The sequence below is a fragment of the Vespa mandarinia genome, chromosome 2 (genome assembly GCF_050613455.1).
Source record: "Vespa mandarinia isolate Hongniang chromosome 2, ASM5061345v1, whole genome shotgun sequence".
Lineage (NCBI taxonomy): Eukaryota > Metazoa > Arthropoda > Insecta > Hymenoptera > Vespidae > Vespa > Vespa mandarinia.
The window spans coordinates 15,283,076-15,310,000 of NC_140811.1; the positions used below are offsets into that span (position 1 = coordinate 15,283,076).

At 38.9% G+C, this 26,925-nt stretch overlaps 2 protein-coding genes and 2 long non-coding RNA genes across 10 annotated transcripts in view; 1 reads left to right on the forward strand and 3 right to left on the reverse strand.

The window, feature by feature from the left end:
- The window catches only part of LOC118441528 (uncharacterized), a 76,863-nt gene extending 65,600 nt beyond the window's left edge, over window positions 1-11,263 (reverse strand). The window contains exon 1 of the long non-coding RNA XR_014981845.1: window positions 10,675-11,263. This is a non-coding gene — a long non-coding RNA (uncharacterized LOC118441528). The remainder of the gene's footprint in view (window positions 1-10,674) is intronic.
- Window positions 1-26,925, forward strand: part of MESR6 (misexpression suppressor of ras 6) — a 450,575-nt gene that overhangs the window by 67,410 nt on the left and 356,240 nt on the right. The gene's annotated exons all lie outside the window — the stretch shown is intronic.
- LOC118441513 (uncharacterized) lies at window positions 15,144-18,532 on the reverse strand. 3 transcript variants are annotated; one of them, XR_014983815.1, is made up of 5 exons: window positions 18,268-18,532; window positions 16,008-16,451; window positions 15,722-15,931; window positions 15,426-15,583; window positions 15,144-15,309 (listed from the first exon to the last, which is right to left on the reverse strand). It is a non-coding gene; the product is annotated as an uncharacterized LOC118441513 (long non-coding RNA). The 3 variants fall into 3 exon arrangements; XR_014983817.1 differs by lacking the exon at window positions 18,268-18,532 and adding an exon at window positions 17,862-18,248 and having other exon boundaries at window positions 16,008-16,409; XR_014983816.1 differs by lacking the exon at window positions 18,268-18,532 and adding an exon at window positions 17,862-18,248.
- Window positions 24,994-26,925, reverse strand: part of LOC118441546 (uncharacterized) — a 7,994-nt gene continuing 6,062 nt past the window's right edge. For 2 of the 3 annotated variants that reach the window (XR_014981839.1, XR_014981840.1), the window contains exon 2: window positions 24,994-26,684. Coding sequence is in view for 1 of the 3 variants with exons in the window: in XM_085655245.1 (XP_085511371.1) it covers window positions 26,445-26,577; window positions 26,642-26,684 (176 nt within the window). In the remaining 2 variants the exon portion in view is untranslated. The remainder of the gene's footprint in view (window positions 26,685-26,925) is intronic. The other variant, XM_085655245.1, reaches the window with a different exon arrangement.

The following is a 26,925-nucleotide window of genomic DNA, read 5'->3' on the forward strand; positions in this document are numbered from 1 at the left end:
TAGTTGAGAAAGGATGCTTCTTCGTTCCTTGTTCGATTGATCAAACCTGTTCATCTTCTATCTCTTTCACTATCTATACAATTTTAGAATTATTTTTATAATTTAGAGATTCTAGTTTTTTTTTTTCTTTTCTTTTCTTTCATTTATCACTACGTTAAGTAAATATTTATTTATTGATTTATTTATTTATTTATCTGAACTCCCTTTCTCCCTCTCTTTCTCTCTCTCTCTCCCTCTCCCTCCCCCTCTCTTTTTCTTTTTGCAAAAACATCTTCATCCCGTTTCCAAAGCATCATACGCGAGGGCGGAAAAGAGATGATCGTCGCGAGAGATAAAAACGTGATCCGTATCGGTGGAACTGGCCGCACATTCCATCGTACTGTTACAAGTCGCGGAACAACCAGAGACGCCGCCTTTAACCCGAGTTTGCACTCCCTGGAATCCGTCCAACGACTGGGACGAAGAGAACGGTGGAAAAGAGCACGTCACGAATACGGGATCAAGAAGACGCACAGTTCATTCTCCGTTCTATCCTCAAACCTTGATAAATCTTCTTTTTCTTTTTTCAAATTAGGTCGATGGAATTTCATTTAACGACAATAATAATATTATTACGATTTAAAAAAAAATACCTTCGCGTACAAAGATCGAAGAAGATCCTTTTTCATTTTTCATTTTTCTTTTTTCTTTCGTAAATGAACTTTTACGATTGGTTTCGTCAAATGAACTTCTACGTAGAAAGATTTTCCTATCGTTTCTATCCGCTCGACAGGAAACACTTTGTCGCCATAATACGACTAATAAATCAGAGAAAGATACAACTTGCAGTTACCTCACGACGTTATACCGTTTAACGATGGCTGTCTATCACGACTGATTGATGTTTAAGGTGTTGCTCGAAGACACATCTTTTTTCCTTTTTTTTTGTCTTTCTTGTCTATTTTTCTTTTTTTCTTTCTTTCTTTCTTTTCTTTCTCTTTTCCTTCAACTTTTCCAAACGACGGACGATAGATACGATGATAACTTTTAATAGTTCGTTATCCGTTCGATAGAAATTTGGATGTACGACTTGTGGCAATACGTAATACAAGAAAGTGTCAAATAACTTTACGAGATCATTCATTTTCGAGATATGAATAAAACTCGTTTGGTGACCATGGCCATTACATGATGCTAGAAGAGAGATAAAGATAGAGATAGAGAGAAAGAGAGAGAGAGAGAGAGAGAGAGAGAGAGATATTTCGTATTATAGATCGCAGCTTGGCGAATATATACGTAGTCGATGGTACGTAATAAATAATATCCTGAGTAGAGAAATATTCATAGTCGCGTACCGAGGCACTGAAGAATGCGACACTTACTGCTTGGAGACCGAGATCGAGGAACGCCAGTGATAGTTCACGAGTGTCTAGTAAATTCTCATAGGAGATACATTGAAATTTATATTGAAGTATTTGCTTGTCAAGATGAATTGACTTTCCATCGAATCTTATTTAATTTTTTCTTTCACTTTTACCGTTTCAAACAAATCAAATGTTTTTATTTATAAAGAAGAAGCAATGAAGAAAAGGAGAAAAAGAAAATAAGGAAAAGAGAGAGAGAGAGAGAGAGAGAGAGAGAGAGAGAGAGAGAGAAAGGGAAATAGAAATGAAGAGATACGAAATACGAAAGATTCACACTGTTGCACGATAAATTAAGCTCGGCGAGTAGTTTCTCTCTTGCTCTTCTTAAAATAGCGATCTCTTCATTCTAAAGCGAAGTAGCAACTAGAACCGGCGAGGTATAAAGGAGAAGTAGCAACTTACCACCAGGGTTGCGTGAAGTTCACGTGGTAATATGCGATTGGTCACGCACTATGAATAATTTTTAAAGAGACATTCCTAATTAATTACGGTCATGATCTCTGATAAATAAATTAATTATCTATACATGTATATATATATATATATATATATATATATATATATATATATATATATACACATTTATAGATACGTTCCATTTCCGGTTGATTATGGATCGAAGATAATTAGAGGAACAGTCAGGTAAATGATATATATATATATATATATATATATATATATATATATATATATATATACACGTATGTAAGAACATGAAATGGCTCGTAGAATGATGTGAAATATTGTATTGGTTTCTTTTTTTTCTTTTTTCCCCACCCCCTTTTCTTTTTTATTTTTTCCGTTACGAGCGAGAATCGTATTAAGCGACGGGGTCCACTGAGTTTCCTCGTGATTGGGAAAATATTCAAGACGTTGAGCTTGCGCCAAGGTCTAGAAATAATTTTGGTTTCGGAGAAGGAAGGATGATCTTTTCGAGGAATCCATACTAAGCGGTGTATAGTGTGTCGTATATGTGCACATAGATAGATAGTTATATTCTAGCAGCTAGGAATCTCGACTCTTCGTGCATGAACAGTCAGGGGGTCGTATGAAAGGCGGCAGGGTCGTAGCCACAGTGGGCAGTCCTCGTGCTGTCAGTACGCAAGAAATATAGTCGTACGCATAGGAGCGTGCAAGGCGTAATGACTACACGTGAAACGTATCGCCGCGGGTAGCTGCGCCGCCTCGCTAATTACACGTAATTATCGTGCCGCGGCAGCGGCCGACGAGAGCGCAGAGAGGAAGAGAAGGAGGTGGAAAAGGAGGAGGAGGAATAGGAGGAGGAAGAAGAAGAAGAAGAAGAAGAAGAAGAAGAAGAAAAAGGTACGAGGTGCCATCATTGAGAAAGGAAGAGGAGGACCCATGGCTACCGAAATTACTCGAACGTTCTGATAAACAGGTCTTTCCCCTTTATTCGAAAGATAACGTTTGTCGAATGATATATTTTTTCTCTTAGCCAATCTCTTCACGGTAAAATGTGAAGAAATGTAAGGATGATATCCTTGCCGAGAAGGTAATTACGTGTGACAAATGTACGAAAAGATATCTCAAATAGATATTTAGTGCGTGTTAAGTTTGTCGATGGTGTTCATCGAGATAGAGACTATTAAAAGCAATGAGAAATGATCGTAAATTATAACTCTCCGATCGTTCGTTAACTCTTTACGATTTTTCACTATTGCAGATTTATCGAGTATATCGTTTAAATGTTTATATTTTGTATGCCAAAGAAATATATAAGGGTTTGTTACCATAGTAAGACATTGCGTGCTTTGCGTTAAGACTAGACGTTACCTTCGCGATCTTTATCTTTTCTGAAAGATCGAGCGAATATTTTTCTTTTTTTTTTCTTTTTTTTTTCTTTCCCTCTTCTCCCCTTCCCCTTACTCCATCGTTTTAACTTGATAAAGAGATACGCGTGATTTAAATCGTCCTGCAAGGATATTCGAATTTATAAATCGCGATGAAGTTCAACGAAGATAAGTTTCTCCCTGGGAGTGCGTTAAGTGACCGTTTTAATCGCGATAAGCCCTTGTTTCTAGATATCGTAAGCATCAATTGCAACGGTTAAGATTTAAAGAGTTCACCCGGCGAGTCTAACTGAAGAATAAAGGAAAAAAAAGAAAAGAAAAGAATTTAACGATCGCGATTAATTCACTCATTGTGCTACATGTTGCCCCTTTTGTCTTCCGGGATCGACTGGTAAATAAAATTCTCTTTAACAAACGCCTCCATCATTTCTCCTCGTTGACGGTCAACAGCTTGCTTTATTATTGAAAACCGTCATAAAGTTATGACGATCTAATCTTTCACATGTCTTCTAATATTCAGCAAGACAAAGTGGTTAAAGAAATAAACTGTATGATCAAAGAATGCGTTGTACTCTTTAGAAATTGTAGACATAAATTCATTAAGTCCGTGTTCCCAATCATACTATTTACATTCTTTAATGGGCTACAAAGATATATGGGCACGAAAGTATAATGAACACATTAATCGACATTTATTTTCAAGTCTTAATTTTCATTGGCGACATTATCGATGATTGGCCATTGTAAAGGCGGTACCTTTGAATTCGACTTTTTTTTTTTTTTTTTTTTTTATTTTATTCACACGATGAACACTCTGATGTAGAAGACTCGATCGTTGGAATGCTGGATCATTTACGAAGTGTTCCTTGCCTTGTGGAATCTCCGACGTCTTTAACTCGTACCGATCTTTAATCAAAGACAGGAAGAGTGAGTGAGTGAGGAAGAGTATGAGTGAGAGAGAGAGAGAGAGAGAGAGAGAGAGAGAGAGAGAGAGAGAGAGAGTGAGAGAAATGTGAAAAGGGAAGGAGGAGAGATATATCGAGATAACTCTTCTTTTCCTACGGATGATTATTCTTTCCGTTTCCTGGCATGCAGTAAACAGTCTATGATTAAACCAGTAAAAATGTAGAGATTAACTTTTCGATATATCGTAAAGATATGAATATCATAAAAAAGAAAAAGGAAAAAGAAAATTGATATTTAAGGTCGATCGACGTTTAGATAAAATGAACTCTTCGAAGTTATTTGGCATCAAAATTAATCGACTAGGATGCAACCAACGATGTGGGCCTGTTTCAAAGTTGAGATAAGATGTGCTACCATATAAAGTTACGGAATGCATGGATCGTCTGGCAGCTGCGGTAGCCCTTAACGAGGGCATAAGGGATATCGGTTTTTTTTTTTCGAGGGAAACCAGCCCTTTTTCGCGCGTCGACAAAATCAAATGCGGGAACGTCGTTGTCGATGGTAGAAACGGACGAACGAAGAAAGAGAAGAGTCGACTATCGTTCGCTAATATCGTATGTTAATGCGTGTCGTGTCATGTGCATCGACCACGTTTCTCCATCCTCCAGGTGCAATTTTTGTATTAATGTTCGACGAACTGGTATCGAGGAAAGAAACCAGATACATTTGGTACGCCTTAAGCGCTTTATTAATTCTCTAGCGGCACAAATACGACGGTGGCAATTTAAGATGGCAGCGATACACTCGGTGAGTGATCGAATAAACTTAAAGACGACCGCTGATATACCAACGAGTCGATGTAATTTTCCTAAGAGGAAAGAAGAACAAGGAGGAAGAAAAAAAAAATATATATATATATGAAAGAAGAGAACGTGAAAGTTCTTTTTTCTTTTTCCTTTCTTTTCTTCCTTTTTTTTTTATTTTTTTTTTTTCTTTTTTATAAGATAATCGCAAAAATTGTATACCCGTAAAATAATTTGTACGGCGATGTTAAAACGTAAGAAACTGCGGACTGAATGTTTTTTGTCTTATAAGAACGAAGTTATAAGGGGAAAAAAAAAAAAAAAGAAAAAAAACGAGAAAAAGAGAACGTAGATAACGAATATAGATCCGTTTCTCCTCCAGAGAATCGAAACGATATGGATCGTCGGATCGACGTAATTAAAGCAACAAATTCTGGTGTGCCCGCAGGCAGCTTGGCACCCGATGTCCCAAGCGTTTCCTATCGCGCGGTGATCGCTCTTCTTGATGGATCGGTACAGGTGCGTGCCTCGATATGGGACTACGGTTGTCCTGCATCACCCGCTCTCCTTCCCTCTTTCTCTTCTTTTCTCTTCCTTTCTCTCTTTCTCTTCTGCTTGACGACCGATTCAACAACTTATAATATAAAATCTATAGTCTGTACGTTTTACGAGCTTAACGATCGATCTTTATAGTTGATCGTCGACTAAACGAATATTTCCATAATTAATAAATACCATTTCGAAGGAGGGACATTCTAATTTTTTTCTTTTATCTAAACGATTTCTTTACCGATAGATAACATTGTCAGAAATTAATCAGACGTAAAACGTGTCTTCGATTCATTAACTCGCACGATAGAATCGATCGGATCGGGGTAAAAGAATTTTTGTAATTGGTCGTACGGAAACGATGAATGTTTCCTAACGAGTTACTTCTCGTAAGCTTTAATTTATTATTTGATCTTCACGCGCCAATAACGAACGATGTTCGCGTCGTGTACTCGTCGAGGAGAAGGCAACGATCGAATGACTTCCCCGAACGAATCGGAGAGGCTCATATCACGAGGCCTTAATTCGCGCCAATTTCAAGTACCTACGTCTTAATTAGTCGCGATCCATTCGATCGTGAATTAAATGAGATTGGAGTCGTTTAATTAAGTCGAGAGCGATCAGTGAATCTCGTCGTTTCCTTTCGAAAGTTTTTTACGTTTACATTTTCGTTTGTCCTTTTATCTTTCTTTCTACGTCTTTTTCTTTTTTTCTTTTTTTTTTTTTTTACGTTGTAAATATATCTTTTATTTTTACGTTTTTACATGTATTTTAATTAAAAATTTAGATAGATCATAAGTTGAATCGCGACAGTGTACGCAGATGCACATGAACGTTATAACACAGACGCTATAGCAGGACGTATGCCAACATATAAGCGACACCATCGAAAATTGCGATCGAGCGAGCCACGTTTAGCGACTCGACTTACGAGATCCCTGATCGTAGATTAAGACGCGACGGACACACGCGTGTGCGCGCGCGTGAGTAATACGTGCTTGCGCGTCATTTCGAAAAACAACGAGAGACAATAATGACGGTGCCAGCTAGTAGCCCCTGTTCGAGAACGACATGACGACGACGACGACGACGACGACGACGACGACGACGATGATGAGGAGGAGGAGAGTCACGGTTTTTGAGAGGAAAAAAAAAATGTACCAAGTCAGAAAGCGCGTCGATGTTTCGTTCGCACCTGGTGTTATTCGCTATCGAATCAATCTTAACGAGATCGTTTTCAATATTTCTAGATGTTAAGGCCAGTGAGAATGATCGTTAAGAAAACTAACTCTTGATTAGGTTATTTCGAACAGTGTAAAATGCCGAAAGGATCAAAAAATTTCAATCGCAATTTAAATGTATTAGCATGTAAAATGAAGATACAAAAGAAGAAAAAAGAAAAAGATTACAAGTCAATCTATCATGATAAAACGGAGAAATATCGATTTCTACAACGAACAAAGAAAACTTAAAGAACTATCATGCAATCATATCGAAGCAATTGGTACGACGATTCGTTCGTGATTCGTATCGAGATCGGTGACTCCGGTTTGAAATCTTCGCAGATATTATGCAAAATAGAGGGGCACTGTAGATATTAATCATCGGGAAACGATCGGATCAATTATTTTAATAGCTATATTTATTACGTGCATGCAGGATGTATGCACCAGACTTCATTTTGAGAATCGACGTGCGTGAATACGACCTTGATCTCGTCGATGATCTATTTCGAAAAATTTTTTAATTGTTCTCATAAATTTTTTTCAATAATGTCAAAGTAGCAACGTCTCAGTCGTTTCGATAACTCGAACGATCTTCTGTTTATCTCGAGAAGAAAGAAATGAAGAAAAAAAAAAAAAGAAAAAAAAAATAAAGTAGAAGGGTATGCCCAGAGTATGGGATAAGATAAACGTCTTTATTTCGTAGATCATCGCGTGAGATCTACGAAGGACAAGACTTTGAAAGGATTGTATCACGCGAGTTCGCCTTCGTAGTACCGCGCGTGTAAAGATTTGTTCGTGCAAATGACTATGTGCTTATGTTAGATACACGAACGAAAGTATCGTCGAGGAGTCGCATCGTGCAGGTAGAGAACGTTCATCATTTTCTCCAATCGTTCCGGTCTCTCCCTCAGTTGGAAGACATTTTTCTCGGCTCCTCGACTGGTTTTAAATCCGTTTCTACGCGCGGTTAAATCCTTGATTACCGATACTAGAAACTAACGCCATGATAAACTATACACCATTGGAACACTACCCGAGCCGAAGCACTCGCGATAATTGCCCGATTATGCTGCCTGCTCTGATTGCGATTCTCGTTATAGAGGCGAATGCCTAAGACATTTATGGCCATTTCTTTAGTTGTTCTTTTTGTCAGGTGTTAAGGCTTGCATGAATCTTCTTCGTTGGATAATCGGCGAATGTCTGACGTTGAATGGGAAACCGTGATCGTTAATCAAGTCGTTAGATACGTTCTAAGATTTCTTGATATTTTCCTCGATCAAACGTTTCATTTTATTTCATTTTCTACGTTTAAATTAAATTGAAAAAGTGATTAAAAGAAAGGATGAATCATATAACTACTTCGGAAACTGTTTCTCCTTTTCTTTTTTCTTTTCTTTTCTTTTCTTTTGTTTTTCTTTTTTTTTTTTTCTTTTTTTTTTTCGTCATCCTCATTATCCAGTATCCATCGATCTGTTTTAAAATGATTCAGTATCCGTATTGGCCCGCATAAGTAATATGGACGAATGTGCCCGCACTTTAGCGTGCTTCCGCGCGTCTCTAAATGAACGGTCTTTCAAAATGATCGCTCATAGTATAGAGCAAAAGCGAAACGACCGAGGATCATTTTCTCGCAGCACCTTTACTTGGTACACCTATACTTCGGCTTCAGTTCGAGCTTACGGGTCTTTATCGTTCTCGACCATCGTAATGGCGATTCAGCGGAGCCAGCCCTTTAATGATAGGTCGTAAGCAAGTTTTTCTTCGGTTGATTGTACGGAGGCACACGACTTAAAACTAAATTCGCGAAACAAGCTTTTCGCTGATTATGAAAATTCACCGGCATTGTCCTATAAACTTTTTTTCCGTGTTAACTACTTTCCTCACTTTTTATCGGGGGTTAGGGGGTTGGGGAGAAGGGTGGGTGATGGAGCTCCAAGGGTTATCGAACTTTCAATTTCTTTAACATTCTTATCGTGTTAACAAAAGACTATAATCCATTTATTATACCTTTAATAATATACTTTGATCTTTACGTATATACATTGTATTACGTATTTGTAATCGTAGAACCTTGAATAACACTTGAATGAAATATAAGATTCTCAAATATATCAGAAGTTCGAGAATAGCGGCTAATTTGCTTAGTGTTCATTACGATCGTTTTCTCGCTTCTGCAAAAGAAGGAAGAGTCACGATCGCGAACTCTTTCAACGAGGAGCGAACGACCCAGATCTTAATCGTCGTTACGAAAAGGTCGGCCAGCGTGGGTGTCAAAAGAGCATGGCGTTCGAACGATATCGCGAAAGAGCGATCTCGTTTGGTCGTTTCGTAGCGCCCCGAGCTGAATATAAACGGGATTTCCTAAGCGGCGTATTTATTGTAACGCTCCTCGCTCGGATTAATAACTTCCTCGCTTTTCTCATCTTTCAAAGCTCGTTCCTTTTACGAGCAGAGCCCATAATTCTTTACGGTCGAGATAGCGGAAGACTTCTGTTTTCGTCATGTCTCTCTCTCTCTCTCTCTCTTTTTTTCGCTCTCTCTTTCTTTCTTACTCTCTCCTTTTTCCTTTGACTCTTCCTCATTATTTCTAAAAGTAAATGAGAATTGTAAATCGAGGACAAGATGTGAACGAGGTGACCCAATCAGGTGACCTAAGTGTATCATTCAGAATTATCGCGAATCGTAAGTAACTACTCGTTGTCTCTTGCCAACTACGATGTGCGTTGTATGGAATTACGATCAGTAGATAGATCATTATCTGGCAACGTGTTTTCTGCACGCAATTATTCTTATAACTTTCTTTTAGCCGAAAATATTACTGAAATATTCGAACGCCTTGTTCATTTCTTAGATCGTTTCGCGTATCATTTCGTAAGTCACGAACTATGCGTATCGTTCGAGGGATCTAAACGACGTGCGAGCTCGTAACGTCGTAGAGAAGAGAAGCGATGTAAGAAGAGAAAAGTTTAAGGAAAAGAGAGAGAGAGAGAGAGAAGAAAAAAAATAAGAGAGTGAAGGCAGAAAAGAAGTAGCGGAGAGAAAGAGAGAGAGAGAGAGAGAGAGAGACAGAGAGAGAGAGAGAGAGAGAGAGAGAGAGAGAGTAAAAGGGCGTAGCACTTGTTCCAGGCACGCGTATCGCACTTCCAATTTATTTTATGCTCGTCGGGGGATCATTACCTGCGAATACGCTCTACTATCAAGTTAATAAGCGTTACCGTGGCCGTTCGATCGTACAAGTTTACGAGCTTACGCAAAAGGAACGCGCGAAGGAAACGCGTTTTCTCAAATCCCACGCTCCCTTCTCCGATTACTTCTTAGTGCGTTAGTTATATCTGTGTATGTATGTATATATGTATGTATGTATGTATGTATGTATGTATGTATGTATGTATGTATGTATGTATGTATGTATGTATATATGTATTTATGTATGTATGTATGTTTGTATGTATGTCTTCTTGGATATTAGAGAAGGAGATAGATAGATGCCACGGGTTGTTTCTATGGGTTGTTCTCGCGCAATCAGCTATGCTATGCGCTTTTAAAACGTAAATGCGAAAAATGACTTTGTCCCGATAGAAATGGTGGTCTCCGGTTACAATAATTTCTCAAGAAATCTTTTCTTAGTAGAAATATGTAGTACTCTGCGACGTTTAAAACGATCAAACCACAGTATCGTACTCCTGTATCGAATACAAACGTAGAGATCGTAAAACGATTGGTAGATGTATTAGGATAGTTCGAATTAATCGAGAGCAAAGATTTTTCTTGGTATCGACGTCGGGGGAATGTATTTTACGATGTTCTGGAAAATAATTTCGTGTTTCTGGGATCGAACGAAAGTAACGAGACATTTGTAGTACCGACAATGTCCCCCCGACATGTATCCCGCTTTGGTATTAGAAGTAAACGGCGTAATACCGACACGGTAGTCATCCTCCTTAACTTAAATCACGTCTACATGCACGCGACTCACCAGATCCTTTCGTCGTCGTCGTCCTCGTCGTTGTTGTCCTCGTCGTTGTTGTCGTCGTTGTTGTCGTCGTTGTTGTCGTCGTTTTCCAAGCGGCTCCTTAGACCGAGCATAATGACGCAATAAATTACACCACTTTGTGAATGCAGTTAAAACCACTATTATACGCTAGTATCCATAACTAGTTGACCGTAGATAAGAAAGGGAAGAAACAAAAAGGGAAGGGAATAAAGTTCCATCTGTAATAGAAAGAAAAAGAAAATTGTGATCGTCGAAGAAGGACAAATTTCTGTTTCGTTCCATTCCGTTTTGTTCAGTCCAGTCCAGTCCAGTCCAGTCCAGTCCAGTCCAGTCCAGTTTAGTCCATTTTATTATCCGACGCACGGTACGAAAATGTCGCGTAAAAATTCAACTCACGAGCCGTTAGAAAATTCTCGCTTCATTTTCATTTCAATTGTTTAACGAGTCGATCGAGATATCATAAGCACGTATATATGTATATAAGCATTACGTAGAAGAATAATGACGACGATCGAACGTCAAGACGCGAAGATTAAAATTACTTTAAAGGCGCATTTAATAAATGCCTCGGGCGTCCTCCCACACGACGAAGGACGAAATAAATCATGAAGGATCCACGCTCATAGGCGCCGAGCGCGTGGGTGTTCGTTCTTCGAATCTTAGCTATCCTTCCTTTCTCTTCCTACTCCTTACCTTTCTCGAATTTAACTGAACCATTTAGTATACAGCCGTTTCATATGCAATCGATCATTCTTTCCAACAAACATAAAGGACTGTAAAAATTTATATTACTAAATTATAGTACAAAGTTCGTTCAAGATTTTTATTACTATAGATCGTTTAAAAGATCCGATCGCGTTACGATAGATATGCTTAATGATCGATCGAATGTTGTTAAAAATGATTTTTGATTAATTAGATTTTGATTAACGATCATAAAGTATTATTTAAAAAAAAAAAAAGAAAAAAAAGTAATTACGTTTTGTGCGAAACTTATACACTTTTCTTGTTTAAAAAATTCCCGTGGATGTATAATATTTCGTCGTAATTTTTCGAAGTATAATCATTTCTGGAGTCGCCGTAAAGATGCCTTAAGGACGATACGCAAGGAAGCAGTGCAACACGAAAGGGGGATCCTTGGGCGAGCTGGAATAATGGCGCGACATATTACGCCATTTTGTAAGTGGGGCCTTGAGAGTGCGAACTCGCCGGCAACAATGCACCGTGTAGGCCTCCGCATCGTTCTCGCTTACTCTCTCTCTCTCTCTCTCTCTCTCTCTCTCTCTCTCTCTCTCTCTCTCTCTCTCTTACTCTCAACACTCTCTCTTTCTCTCTCTCTCTCTCTCTCTCTCTTATTTTTTATCTCCATCTTTTTCATTCTCTTAGTCTCCTTCCTTGGCGCGTTCCCTTTCTTCAGCCATCTCCTCGCACTCCGTCCTTCTCGTGTGGGTGCGCCAAACGGTGTGTCGTAAATGGGTTGAGACGAGCTTAAGGTGCTGCTGGGATAAGCATCGATGCATTAGCGAAGATGACTTTATTCGCGCCTGCTCGTCGCGCGGTAGCCTCGACTTTTCTTCTCTCTCTCTCTCTCTGTCTCTGTCTCTTTTCTTCTCATACACAAACACATAGATACAGATAAAAAGAGAAAGAGAGCAAGAGAGAGAGAGAGAGAGAGAGAGAGAGAGAGAGAGAAACACATACATATATGACAGACATAGGATAGCATAGATATATATTTACGTAGACACTCTCTCTTTCTTTCTTTTCACTTTTATTTTGCACTCTTCTCAACTCGCTCTATCCCTAACCCCCCAAGCAACCATCGACAAAGATAATGATAATGAGAATGGCGATGATGACGAACGATGACGAGCGCGACGATGACGCCTTACTCGATTCGAGGTTCTTCGCTATTATTCCAACGTTAACCGTAGCCTCCTCGTTATACTCTTGCCGTTGGTAGTCGTGTACACCCGGTGCTTATTGTTGCTCGACGAAAAGATCGTCGATAGAAGAGAGAAAAAGAGAGAGAGAGAGAGGCAGAGAGGACCGATAGATCGATCCTTCGGAGCTGTATGATTAGAAAGCTTTGAAGGAACGCGTAATGAGGTTCCTCTCGATGGATATGCTTACGAAAGTTATTCTTCTCTTTCTTTCAATTCTGTTCTCAGCTCGGAAAAGAGGAAGAAAGAGAGAGAAAGAGAGAGAGAGAGAGAGAGAGAGGAGTGGAATGGTTGGTATTTAACGTCAAACCTCTCAGTCGGCTTTCTTTGTGATCTTTGATCTTTTCTCCGGGGCAGCCTTTTGTATCTTGTATTAAATTCATAAATCTCGACGTCTTGGTTCGGTCGAAAATACATTTCTTTTTGTTTTCTTCTTTTTCTCTTTTTTCCCGATCGAGGCCTTTCTCGATGTTGCCCTTTCGATCGTTAATGAGAACTGGCAGTATCTATTTTTCTCTCTTTCTCTTTTTATCTCTATATCGAAGAACTGTTACAATAGTCGCTTCGCTATCATCCGTATCCGTATTCATTACGACCCTATCATCGCGCCTCGTAATGTCGAAGGTGTCTCGTAGTTTCTAGCTTCATGAAAAATACAGTCGTCCGCGTTCCTGTCGGTTCAGGTGGCTCGGCATCAATGCCGAGCATTGCGATTCAACGCGGCGCATTAGCTTGATTACAATTACCGCGAGTTAGCTAAGTGCCGGTGGTAGTACGTTCGTAAAGCCGTATCGAGGCGTCCTCCTGCCAACCGCGTGCCTACCTATCGAAGAGTAACGATACGAACGCCAAACGTTGGAAAAGCTCGAGAGAAACGAATACCCCGGCACGTTTGCTTTTACTCGCGAACTCAGGGAGTAAGGCTCAAAAGGCTTCAACATCGAGTAAAGGAAGTTTCGAAATTTTCAACGGGAAAGAAAATTACACTCGATTGGAATGATCTTGAAAGGATGTTTCTCTCTCTCTCTCTCTCTCTCTCTCTCTCTCTATCTATCTATCTATCTATCTATCTATCTCTCTCGTTTTCTCTTACTCTTTCACTTTTAGTTTGAAATCGATTCCTATACGTTTCCTTCCCGAGGACTGTAATAAACTGACACGAGTGACGTTCGCTCGCACGTTCGTTCGAGCACGTTCATGGTCAACGAATAAATAACGCGATAATGTACATATCCATATTCGTGACGTCATTACCGACGCCGTTACCGTCAACCAGGACGACGTCGGTTTTACGAGAAATTACCGTTCTAGAGTGGCACGGGCGCGGTTCTGGAAGCATATGTAAAAATATGTAAATGAGTCGAGACAAGTGCCGCAGCTGTGCCATGCTCTCCTTCTGATTGCTCTGAGCTCGTAAAGCAACTTTACCGAGCTGAAATCATTGTTTAGTCTTGTCACGCTCTCTCTCTCTCTCTCTCTCTCTCTCTCTCTCTCTCTCTCTTTCTCAGCACTAGTTCATTTTTTCATATACTCTCTTTTATTATCGCAAAGTACGAGTTCTTCCTTCTCTATTTCCCTCGGTCTTTCTCGTCAGTTCGTTTTTTCTTCAACGTTTATGAAGCTTTGCTATACGCAAACCAGACTTGTTGTTTATTCCTGGAGAATTTCCATACACATTTTGCATTCCCCGCGAAATCGAGAAACCGACAATAAAAGTCGACTTGTAGATGTATAATTCTCCTGGTCGGATCAGTTTCTGCTCGTTCCGTGCAACGATAATTCCGCTCGTTCCCAAGTGAGTTTCATTGCGATACTCGTATCATGCTTACGATTTATTAAAAAAAAAAAAAAAAAAAAGAAAAGATAAATGCAACCAACGCATGTTCCTCGTTATACAATATAACGTTTATTTTACTAGCTACATCGTTTAAATTTTCGTGAATGGTATCACGGAGAATAATCGTACGATTGAAAGTTTAGGTTTAAAAGGAGGATAAATTAACGAACGGGATGTGAATGGGATAATCGGAGAATGACTCTTTGGATAAAAACGATTATTTCCTTTTATTCATGGGTCAACACTTAAACGGTGAACTCTTTGACCAGTTCGGATTATCGCATTAAAACTTTCTTTTATCATCCTTAACACCTTTCCTTCTACATCTTCGTCGCGACGACGTAGAAGCTACTTAATCGTTTACTTAGTCGCATCCTCATTGCAGCTGTGGCTAACATCTTTCGTTTGGAGATAAGAAGAAAGAAGAAAAGGCCTCATCTTCCTTTTAATCTTCTTATTTTTCACGTTCAATCGAGTACTACGTTCGACCTTTGCACCTTGATTATCCGATCGAAAGGGAAATCATAAAATGGATAATATAGGAAATGAGACAAGAAGTATCGCGAGTAGCGAGTGAAAAACGAATGAAAAATAAACGATTACATTGGCTAATTTTTTTTTTCTTTTTTTTTTTTTTAAGAAAATAAATACATATTTTCCTCAAGCTCCGTAAATATTTACCGTTTTTATTCGTGAATGATTTTACATAAAAATAAACGATAAGTTTTTTTTTTTAAGTATGATATCATGACTACGATGACTTGTTCTGCCTTTATCTTTTATTATACCATATTGTATTTGACTTGACCGTTGCGAGTGACTCTCCAGTCAGTTGTTCTATGAAAAAAAAAAAAAAGAATAGAAAAGAAAAAAAAGAAAGAACAAAAAAATAAAAAAGAAGGCAGGGAAGTCATAAGGATAGGGTCCATCATCAAAGTTCCTTTTGAACGTACGATCTTATCGAATTTATGGACGGAGGTGTAGTTAGTTGTCAGATGGATTTCAATATAGCTTAGCCGGAAATCGAAAGAGATGAGGGTGAAAGGCTCGGCTCGACTGGGCTCGACTGGGCTCGACTGGGCTCGAATGACTGGTCTCGAATAGCTTCTCCCTATCGTACATAGAGTTTGAAAGTGTCATAAATGACGTCGAGATATGATGAATGTCAACGCTTAGTTCGCTTCGAGAATCTATATAATGTGTCGTGCGTGTCTCGACGATTATTATTTTTAACAACAACATAACTAACCATGATCGAATATAAGCGCGATGAGATACACTCACTGGATATCATCTGAGACTTGGATTACGGTGGCAAACTCGTTGACGGATAGTAAATCCGATATTTCTTTGCGGCCTCTTATTGCATATTTTATACTCTTTCCTCTTCTTGTTCGTCTTTTTAAATTTATTTATTTATTTTTTTCTTTATTCTTCTCTTTTCAAAGTTCGTTACAATCTAAGCAAATAATTTATTTTCTTTCTTTCTTTCTTTCTTTTTCTTTTTTTTTTTATTACTCTAACGTATGCCTTACCTTTTTGATTTTCTTTTCTCTACCGTAGATAATAGTTGATAGTGCAATTGATAATTACAAGTTATCGTTTAATTATTGCATATAATTACAGGTCGCACGTATTATAAATTCGTTAATAATGTTTCTCTTATCTGCTTGATCGTATGAAATTACGTGAGATTATATGAAATTATATGAAATTAGAGCTCTCGTTGTATCTTTCGACGATAGATGAATCTTCTTCGTTTTCCTGTATCTACTCTCTCAGGGACTACCTTATCCTCAGAGAGGTGGAGGGAAGGGGTTGAAGCTTTCACCGTTTCCCTTTCTACTTATTTGGCGCTGACTTCGTCTACTATGGCTTAGCAAGTGGTTCCCTCTGCGGCGAAATTTCGTACCTTCCGTTCGTCCTTCGTGAGAGTCCTAAAACATCCTGTCGCTTCGAGTTTCCGGCTTTATCGAATTCTTTAAAAATGCAGATAAAAAGCGAGAAGACCCTTTTCAAATCGATTATAAATATCAAATTAAAAATCAAGGAACGATATTTATTATTTTCAACATTTCTTATTTCACCCTTTTTTGTCTTGTTCTTTTTTCTTTTTTTTTTCTTTTTCTTTTTTTTTTTGTATATGCCTATCCATAAGCAGTATCTTTGATCCTTGCTCTTCCGAAAAAACATTCCAACAGGGATCTTCTTTTCCATCAGGATCAAGCGCTGATAAGAGTTTTCTAATTTAGACGTCAGAACGTGTCACGAATATCTCGCACGAAATTAAATGATCGAACTCGATGATAACGTTGCGTTGATAAGATTACGCGTTGTAATTAAAATAATCGACTTGAGTGTCGTTGATGAAAAAAAAAAAAAAAGAAGAAAAAATTACTTCGATAAAAATAGATCACATCGTACAGATACTTTAGATGATAAACGATAAATACTAGTAGAGTCGCAATGTAATAGGAGAATACATACAAAGAAGAAGAAAAGAAAAAAAAAGGAATAAAAAGAAAAAAGGAAAAAAAAAAAAGAAAAATAATAGAAATATAAATCTATAAAAAGGGAGAGAGAGAGAGAGAGAGAGAGAGAGAGAAGAGCGGGGAGTTAGTAGAAAGGGTTTGTTAATATAGAAGTGGCTCGTCGTGGCGACACCGAACGGCGGAAATCTTTTGACGGTCCTTCAAAGACGTCCTACGCGGGTCCTCTGCATGGCCCTTTGCGGGGCCAACGCGTAAAGCCCGGTGTGAAAGGGCCTTTAGAAAGGTCGTGCGTTAACGGTTGCTGGCGTATGCGCGCGCGGCTTCTCTCCTTTGTTTAATTACAATACGCTCAGCGTATGGAGCACGTAGACGGGGTAATTATTGGTTACAATGAATAGGAGAGACCAGGCTTGTTCGCTCTACTTGCTGCTTTTTTTTCCTTCTGTCTCTCTCTCTCTCTCTTTCTCTCTCTCTTTCTCTCTCTCTCTCTCCCTCTTTCTCCTTTTCGCTTCACTTTTTGTTCTAGTCTTCGACGGTGCAACATTTGGTATCCGTCGGACGGGTGCGTACGAGTGCATGAGTGCAGGCCTCGCAATGCGCTCGCCATCGTGGCTATCACATAGCCATTAATGGCACTCGACGATGTAATTTGCTTCTAGCCCCCTGGACACAACCTTCTTTCCCTCTAACTCCACATTGCTCTCCTCGTTTTTCTCTCTTTTCTTTTCTTCTTGTTTTTCTCTCTTTCTTTTTTTTTTTATTTTTTTATTTCTTTTTTCTTTTTTTTATCTTCTTTCTATTTTCCTCTCTTTCCTCACCATTTCTTTTTTTTCCTTTCCATAATATCATATAGACGCTTAGTTTGAATCATTTGCCTCTATTCACCCTCTTACTCACCCTACAACTGTGTTGTCTCGAATCTCATCTTCCCCCTTCTATTTCTATTCTTTCTTTCTTCGTTTTCTTCGTGAATCGTATTATCGTATCGCAATGGCAATGTCCAAGGTAGGGGAACTTTACGAGCTCGAAGATCGTGGCAAAGCGCGTCGCTATAAATTTTCCGGACCGGCTGGAGAGCGGGAAACGACGAGGTTCCTCGTTCGAAAAGAGGTAGAAAAAGCGTGTTGCGGTACTACGGAAGTTTCAGAGGGACCGAAATCGCGTTCGCTCGCGCGCGTGACAGGAAGAGACAGAGAGGAATAGAGAGAGAGAGAGAGAGAGAGAGAGAGAGAGAGAGAGAGAGAGAGAGAGAGAGAAAGCGAGAGAGAGAAAGAGAGAGAGAGAAGACTGTTTATCTTGCTACCGGCGGTACGTATCGGTCAATATGTGCCCAGCCTCTGAGCATACAGGCTGCATACGTAGGTACATAGGTTCCACCTCCAGTTGGCTGTAGGCCGAGAGACTCAGAGGCAGCGGCGGTGGTGGCGATGGTGGCGGTGGTGGCGGTGGCGGAGGCTGCGCTTGCCTGTGGACTGCACATTACGTGGCGCATTATGCGCGTACACAAGGAGCCTTATCTGCGCGAGCACGTCCGGGTAATTTAGTCCACCACTGCTCACGGCGATGCTTCTTTTCTCTTCCCTTCTCTTCTACCTTTCCCTCAACCTTTTCTACTTCTCATCCTCTTTCCTTCGTTCTTCCTTTTTCCTCCATCTCTTCCTCCTCCTTCTCCTCCTCCTTTTCATCTTCTTCTTTTTCTTCTTCTTCTTCTTCTTCTCCTTCTTCTTCTTCTTTTTCTATTTTCTCTATCGACCAAATCCCCATTTGCTGTTCTAAAGGGTGTGCGAAAAAGTTCGATTCGAATATCGGTGCTTTTGTAAAAATAACATTTTTCTTTCTCACTTCCTTTCTAAAGATGTATATATATATATATATGTATGTATGTATGTATGTATGTATGTATGTATGTATATATATATATATGTATATACGTATGTATCTATCTATCTATCTATGTATAATAATGTAGTTGGAGTAATATAATATTAACAGTAACAATGGGTATATATTTATGTATATATAATGATGATATGATTAACATCGTTACTGTATGAATTGTAACAGACAGTAGCAATGATCAATTAGTAAAAGTTCGCAATTTGTTCTACCCTACCATTCTATATTTTACGATCGATTTTGTTGCCACGTATCTAACCACGAAAATTCTTCTCTTTCTATCGTCGTTACTCTGTTCAGATGGAAATCTCGCGAGGTTCACCGAATAGAGTGTAAATTGCGTCGAATTATTCGTAACTCTTCGGGGTGCATCGTTAGCAAGTTCGTGCAGGTGTTTCCACTTGGTTGCTAGCTCTTGGATGAACACTAAAACCCTAATACCTTTGTCGCACGCGAGAAAAGTGATTACAATGTAAGCAATACCGAAAGCCACGTAATGTAATTAAATTCAGTCGCTGAAAGAGTGTGCGAAGGAGAAAGAGATAGAGAGACAGACAAACAGATAGACAGACAGACAGAGAGAGAGAGAGAGAGAGAGAGAGAGAGAGAGAAAGAGAGATAGAGAGAGACAGAGAGAGAGAGAGAGAGAGAAATAGAGAGAAAGAGAGAAGTGGCAAAATTGCTGACGTAATGGCGTAGCCGGTGGTAAATAATGATGCAGCAAAATATCAAACGGGCATATCGGTTTGTTAATTGGAACCCGCCTCTAATTACCGTTACGACTGCGTATCGTAGCCCATAGCTCGATGAATATATATACATACATATATGCACAGGTATATTCTGTAATCTGAGCGCGCAATGAATCAACTTTTTACGTTGAATTTATATTGCATGCAATAAAGGGCCGTGGGTTGTTTTAGTTTTTTTTTTTATTTTTTTTTTTTTTTATTTTTTTGTATTTTTTTTTGTATTTTTTTTCTTTCTCCGTCTCTCTTTCTCTTGAACTAATGTTTCGATATCTTTTTCAAATAGCTATTATTAACAGTCAATGGACGATAAATTAAATTTCAATTCATTTTAACGATATTAAATTTCGATTCATTTTTCTGATAACGATATATATATATATATATATATATATATATATATATATATGTGTATGTACTATTAAATGAACAATTTTATATATATTTTTACATTTCAATAATCAATTGTACCTTAAAAATGGTTGCAACGATTTTGATGAAACGGGACGAATTTAATGTTTGTTAAGGCCGAAAAAACGAGTCTCGACTTTGGCAAAAATTCATTTACGATGTTAAATAATCGTATAAAGCGTACATGATTTTTTCTTTTTTTTTTTTTATTTTTATACACATTAATCGGCATGGTGCAGCGAACCTCACAATGTGCGTTACAATATATTCGTCGAATTTCATATAACTGTTTAACTGTTTTTTAATTAGCGTAAGGTCGGTCGAACTTTATAATAAGCGATACGATGTTCGGCATATTTTATATAGTTTTCTTAGCGCTGTTATTAATGTAATATTATTAATGTAAAGATTAAAAATCGATGCTGACTGTAAATAAATGATAAAATCATTTTATTTTTCATAATGAAGAATCAAATATAGTAATAAACTAATTGTTTAATTAAATATAATAAACATAATGTAATTAATATAATAATCGAATAAATATTGAAATAAAATAAGAATACTTTGTTATCGTGTCATTTTAAATAAAATAAAATATATATTCCAGATGTTGTATCTTTAAGTTACATATGTAGACATGTATTCATTATAGTCACATCATTGCAAATAGGTAGTACTTATGTAGGTCCCGTATTTTTCAATCCACCGATCGTTCTCAGCTTATACTTATTCCAGTGTAATGTAAATTAGCGGCACCATGGTGAGAATCGTTACCTCTCTTGGCCTTGATTTCAATCTGAATGGTTATCCTTTGGTGACTTAAATCGAACCTTCGACGCTGAACAATTAGCTTGTGAAAAAGAGGAACTTGCCCTTGTTAAGGACATTTTCCTTTTTTTTCTTTCTTTTTCTTTTTTTCTTTTTTTCTATTTCTTTCTTCTCTCTCTCTTTTTTTTTTTTTTTTTTTTTTATTGTTACGATCGACAAACCTTTCGAGAGTTTATGAATGGCATCGTAAATTTTGCCAAACGAATTTATTTATTATTTCGTCCTTTAAAGGCTACACGAAATTTTTATATTTATTTTCGTCAATGATCCCCGAACGAGAATAGGGTGGAAAGAATTAAAACTAAAGGTAGACTTCGTCGCTTCGTTATATCTACATACGAATAATACGTGGTTTGCCTACGCAACGAGAATATAATCGTTCTCGCGGAATCTCATTAAATCAAAAGGCATACGGATAATTTACGTGGCAATTATCGTTCTTTCCGCGAGGATAAAAATAACGAGTTCGAGGTTGGAAAAATGAATTTGCAAACAAGCGGGGAAATGGAGGAGCGCGTAATATATTTGCGGCTACGTGTAATGTGCAAAGATAAAGGGGAAAGAGAAAGAGAGAGAGAGAGAGAGAGGGAGAGGGAGAGGGAGGGTGGGAGGGAGGGCGGGCGATGCGGACAGTGGTGGTCAAACGTTTGCCCGCAGCACCACGGTGATTGATATAAACGTGGCAAACTAACGAAGCGTGACGACGGTCGATGCCATGACAGGCGGAAACTAAATTTTTCCCTTTTTACTTTTTCACTCAGCGTGTATCCTAACGCACTCGGCATTGTTCATCGTTGACGGCTCTTGCACTTCGGGGTGAGAGCGTGACTCCACCTCTTTTCCTTGTCTCTCTCACTCTCTCTCTCTCTCTCTCTCTCTTTCTCTCCCTCTCCCCTATCTATCTTTTTCTATCTTTTTCTATCTTTCACTTTTTTCTCACTCTCTTTCTCTTTCTCTTTTTCGCTACCCCTTCCAGACGCCGATACACTACCGTGCTGTCACGCGCATAATGCCGCGCGTTTAGCATTTATATCTTTTTGGCCCCAGGTATATGTTCTCGCATAATTAGCAGCAGTTTTTATGCACCGCCGTAACATTCAACGACGTAAAAAGAAAAGAGAAAACGGTTAAGTTAGATCCCGCTCAAGGGTTACCTACGCGGCTGCGTCTTTTCTTTCTTTTTTTTTTTTTTTTTTTTTTCGAGCTACCACTAGGCACTTACCGCTTCTCTGTTCCGCGTCCGATTCGTAGGACCCTACGGCCCCGAAAAATTCTCACACGGCAGCCGTCGATCTGATTTGCATGCCGAGTGAAATCTCCGTACGACACGGTACATATGCGTGTATCGTTGATGCACGCTCGACACCCTTTTTCGGCTATCTTTTTACATGGATTTCTCAGGCAGAGAGAAAGAAAGAGAGAGAGAGAGAGAGAGAGAGAGATAGAGAGAGATAGAGAAAGAATGAAATATAAAAAGGATGAGAAAAGAAAAAAGAAAAAGAAAGATGCGCTTGAAGTTGATTATACCTTATAATTACCAAAAAGAAGAAGAGATAAATAGTTCGACGAAAGCGGCCGACAAGATCGATCGAAGTATCTTCGATTTCCGTGCTGTCGTTTAGCTTGAATAAAGGCGATGGATCAAAAACAGTGTAATATAGCGAACGCGCGTGCCCTCCGCTGGTGTACAAGAGATCCTTCGATATCCCGATCATCGATCATCCATTATTAGATCGGCACCCTCTTTACCGCAAGTCCAATACGCCCATAAATTCCATTCTTGGATGCGATCCACCTTGTATGAGGGCGTGCAAGAAGCCAACGCGCGCCTCTAGTGCGCTCGATCGACACAATACGAAGGAAAAAATAGTTTTGCTCTCACAAATCGATTCAGATACGTACCTGTGCGTCCGCAGGATAGAGAGGACGTTGTTAACTTTTAAAGCCTCTTCTACCCTTCTTTTTTTCCTTTTACCTATTTCTCTCTCTCTCTCTCTCTCTCTCTCTTTTACTTTTAAAGCCACCAGACGGTAGCATTTATACAATGCTTCGTCGACAATCGAGCCTTGAGGCTTCTCTCTCTCTCTCTCTCTTTCTCTTTCTCTCTCTCTCTCTCTCTCTTTTTGACCTGCCAATAAAATATACGATTACACAAATAAGAGAGAAAGAACGAACTCGAGTGGGGATTCATAGATCACCGATCGAGAATATGGGTCTCTATCCTTGTCCTTTTACCTCCTTTCCTCTTCCCTTCCCCTTGAATGGAAAACGACGTCACTTAAACTATACAAAAGGGATCGCAGGTTCCACTAGAACGTTGTTCGCGAGGGTCTTTCGTTAGACCTAAGGGCGGGCATAGGATCCAACCCCCTTCTCAGATTCCCCAGGTGGAATATCGCGCTAGGAGAAAGGATCGAGTACTCGATCAGTTTCCCGTCAGTTTCCGGTGGTGACTCTCGCCAATATCTCGCGAATTTACTTTACTTTATTGTATTAGCCAATAGTTTAGTGATTATCAAACGATATTACTTACAATTCATAGATCTATATATACATATCGATCGATACAAAATACTCGTTGATCCGTTTTAACGAATATGGAAACAAATGTTAACATTGAATCATTGCCTCTGGGTAAGCTTAACCCCTTGAGATTGAGTTATTAACTCAAAGAAAGAAGAGGCGGAGATGAAAGAACTAAGGAGAAGAAGAAAATGATAAAAAGCACAACGAACGAAGAGAGCATGCATGCGAACGGATAAAAGAGAAAGAGAAAAGAGATCGAGCGAATCCTGTTAACCGGTCGAAATTAAATCTCCATTAGAGCGAGAACGTATGAATTATGAAGATGTAGAAAGACCGGTCGAGAGTCGTAGGGAATGACAGAAGTTGAGACGCGGAGGGGAAGTTAATGAAAAAGAAAAATACGAAGAATAAGAACGAAGAAGATACAACGAACTAGGAGTCTTTGGTAGGAAGAAGAACTTCCAAGAAAAGAAAAGATATATATATATATATATATATATATATATATATATGTATATAAAGAAGGAGGGAAGGAGGGAGTGAGTATTAAACGAGCACGAAGGCTTATCATGTAATAAGTGCATGATCGATGCGAGCGTATAGACAGAGCGCGGAGGGAAGAAGTGGCGAAGGTGGATGTGGAGGTGGTGATGGAAGGGACGAAGGAGGAGGGGGAATGGAAGAAGGAACGGGACGCCATATTGAGTGGCACGGAGCGATCGTATTCTCTCGAGTCGTTGCAAAACTCTGTGCGATGTTAGAGAAAACGTACGGCTTCTAGGACCGCCTACCATTCGTCTTTTGCTTATCCTCTCTCGCTACTACGTATGTACTTAAATCCCCTCCTCTATCTATTTTCTCTAGCTACCATTTGATCGGCGTAACGCGACGCTCCTAGCTTAGAATCTACGATGAGACCTCGATTTATGTGATTCATACGATTTACGTGGTCCAAGCATGTGCATGCCGATTCGTTTGCAAACGTCGATTAAATCGTCGTCTTTTGCTCGAGTCTACGAAGAAAAAAAAAGAGGAAAAAGAGAGAGTGAGAAATGTGTGTATGTGTGTGTGTATGTGTGTGTGTGTGAGAGAGAGAGATATTGGACTCGCCAGAGTCTTCTCACATCAGCCAACAAGGGACTCCTTGTATTCGTTAAGCGATTCAAGCGCGAGATACGCGTGTAGGTATGCCTTAAGGATTTTATTCCAAACGCGCGATACGCGACGTGTATGTATGTGATTAGAAGACTCGATGTCTATTCTCCAAGACTCGATGCTTCTAATTGCGACGTCTCCGATCGTTCCTTCTTCGAATTTTGATTCCTTTCATGACTACTGTGTTTCCCTTGGAATCCTTAAAAATCTATCTGACTATCTATTTAGCTTTCTTTATTTTCTTTTTCTTTTTTCTTTTTCTTTTTTCTTTTTCTTTCTTTGTTGTTTTTTTTTTCTTTTCTTTTCTTTTCTTTTCTTTTTTTTTTCTTTCTTTTTTTTTCTCGAAGGAGAACGAAAGAATACAAGATACGATTTAGCCGATGAAACATCGCCGACGGACAGGATACTCCTGTAAGATCGTCATGATAATCGTTATGAATAATTAATGAGGAGTTCAGCTACTGAAATATTGTATTTCGATCGTCACACATAGAACGTCCCATTTTGTACATTTTTCATTACCGATTAGTACGGCGACGTTTTTGTAATTATGATAATGATTCTCTAGATGAAGAATTTAGTTAGATGGAAATTGCCATTCCCTGGTACGAACCAATATTCGTTTTTCCTCGTCTCGAATAATATTATACGTTATATATATATATATATATATATATATTATTGAACCTTTATCTCTAATATAACATTCGGTTTAACCTAATTTTCGATCGATCAGAAATCGATTACATCGAGAATAAAAATGTGTTTTCTTATTTATAAAATTTTTAAGGCATAAACGTCCTCCGTGTATCGCATAAACAGGATGTAGGATGGATTGCAGAGGGATTAATAGAGAGGAATAATTTACTCTCTTGATTTGACCGTAGGGATCGCAATCGCGAGGGGTGAATGTCGGCTACCAGCAGCGCTCAAAACCGGTTAGAATTCTCCACAGGCACCTGAATGGATACCCAGATCTAAGTGTACGCGTATCGAAGTAATCTTCCAAAGTAGGCACTCGCTCGGGCAGCATGGCTTACCGGCACTTTCCCATAGACTCGGTTATATCCCGTGGGTATACTTACCACTTGAGACGTCTGTGTGCACTTAACGCTCGCTTTTCCGTATCCGTCGTTACCCGTTTCGTCTCCCACAAATTTGATATTTATCCCCGACACCGTTAATTCCCTTGCGAACTTCATCGCATCGAACGATTCGACATTGTCAAGCTTAAGGTCAGGGGTTAGTCGAGAAATCGAAAATAGATATGGCTATGGTGCTAATTCGAATGCACCTATTAATATTGGAATCTAAATCAATCGAATCTTTGAATAATATTAATCGCTTTGCTTATAAACGTTATGTTTACTCGATATACCCAATGACGCTTCAAATTGTCAAGCATTAAGTTCAAAAGTTCAGCTACAAATATCGTGTATATTTACATATTTAATTATATGTTAATTCCCTTCTCATTGTATTTGTATTTCATTTTGTCGAATATAATCGAATATAATCGGGATTGGTTGAAAGACGACGATGTTTTCTCGAACGAAAATATACGCAAAGTTTATGTAATTTTAATTTCACCTACATGACTCTCAGTTTCCCCTTTTGGTTATTCGTATGTAGATACTCGTATAAACGTGTGCGTACAGGTGCTCTCGTTGCATTGCACGCGATACGAGCGTGATTCACGTAATCCATTCCCTCACAACCTGTTTGGCAGAGGTCCCGCATCTTCGTGTCCATTGTGCTCCACTCGTGTTATCGTCGAGGAACAGGATGGACGCGCAGAAACGAACCCAACTTTCTTTCTTTTTTATCACATCCGTTATATCTACCTATCTATCTATCTCTTTCTTTACGGTACCTCTTTATTTAATGAATTTATCAGCTTAAAGTTATCTTTTTACGTCGACAGATCGTTTAATCGAACCTTTAGAAATTCGTCTTCGTCGTCATGTTTTTCGGCGGCACCTTCACAACGTTCAAGCTTCTGAAATTTTAGTATGCTGACGTAGCAATGCTCGTACCGATCCTGCCTTCGAAGAATAGGGGATACGATGATTCAGTTGTTTCTTGCCTGAACGATCAGTTGACTCTTACCAAACCGGTCTTGCGATGGGTCCAGTATCCTCGCTGAGGAATACTAAAAGAGAAAAATCTTTCTTAATATCTCTAAAGAAGTATTTCCATAAATGATTTTTGAATCCACTTTAAGTGGAATTACATGTAGTTAAAGTGTTGTTGTTAATTATATTATAAATCACATTAAGATAACATTTGGTTGATATATCGAAAATTATTGATCCTGTGAAAGGGTTTTAAATCACAGAAGCGTATCGTAATAGTGGCCCTTTGATCTCAAACTCGTTAACTGAGTTCGTTGC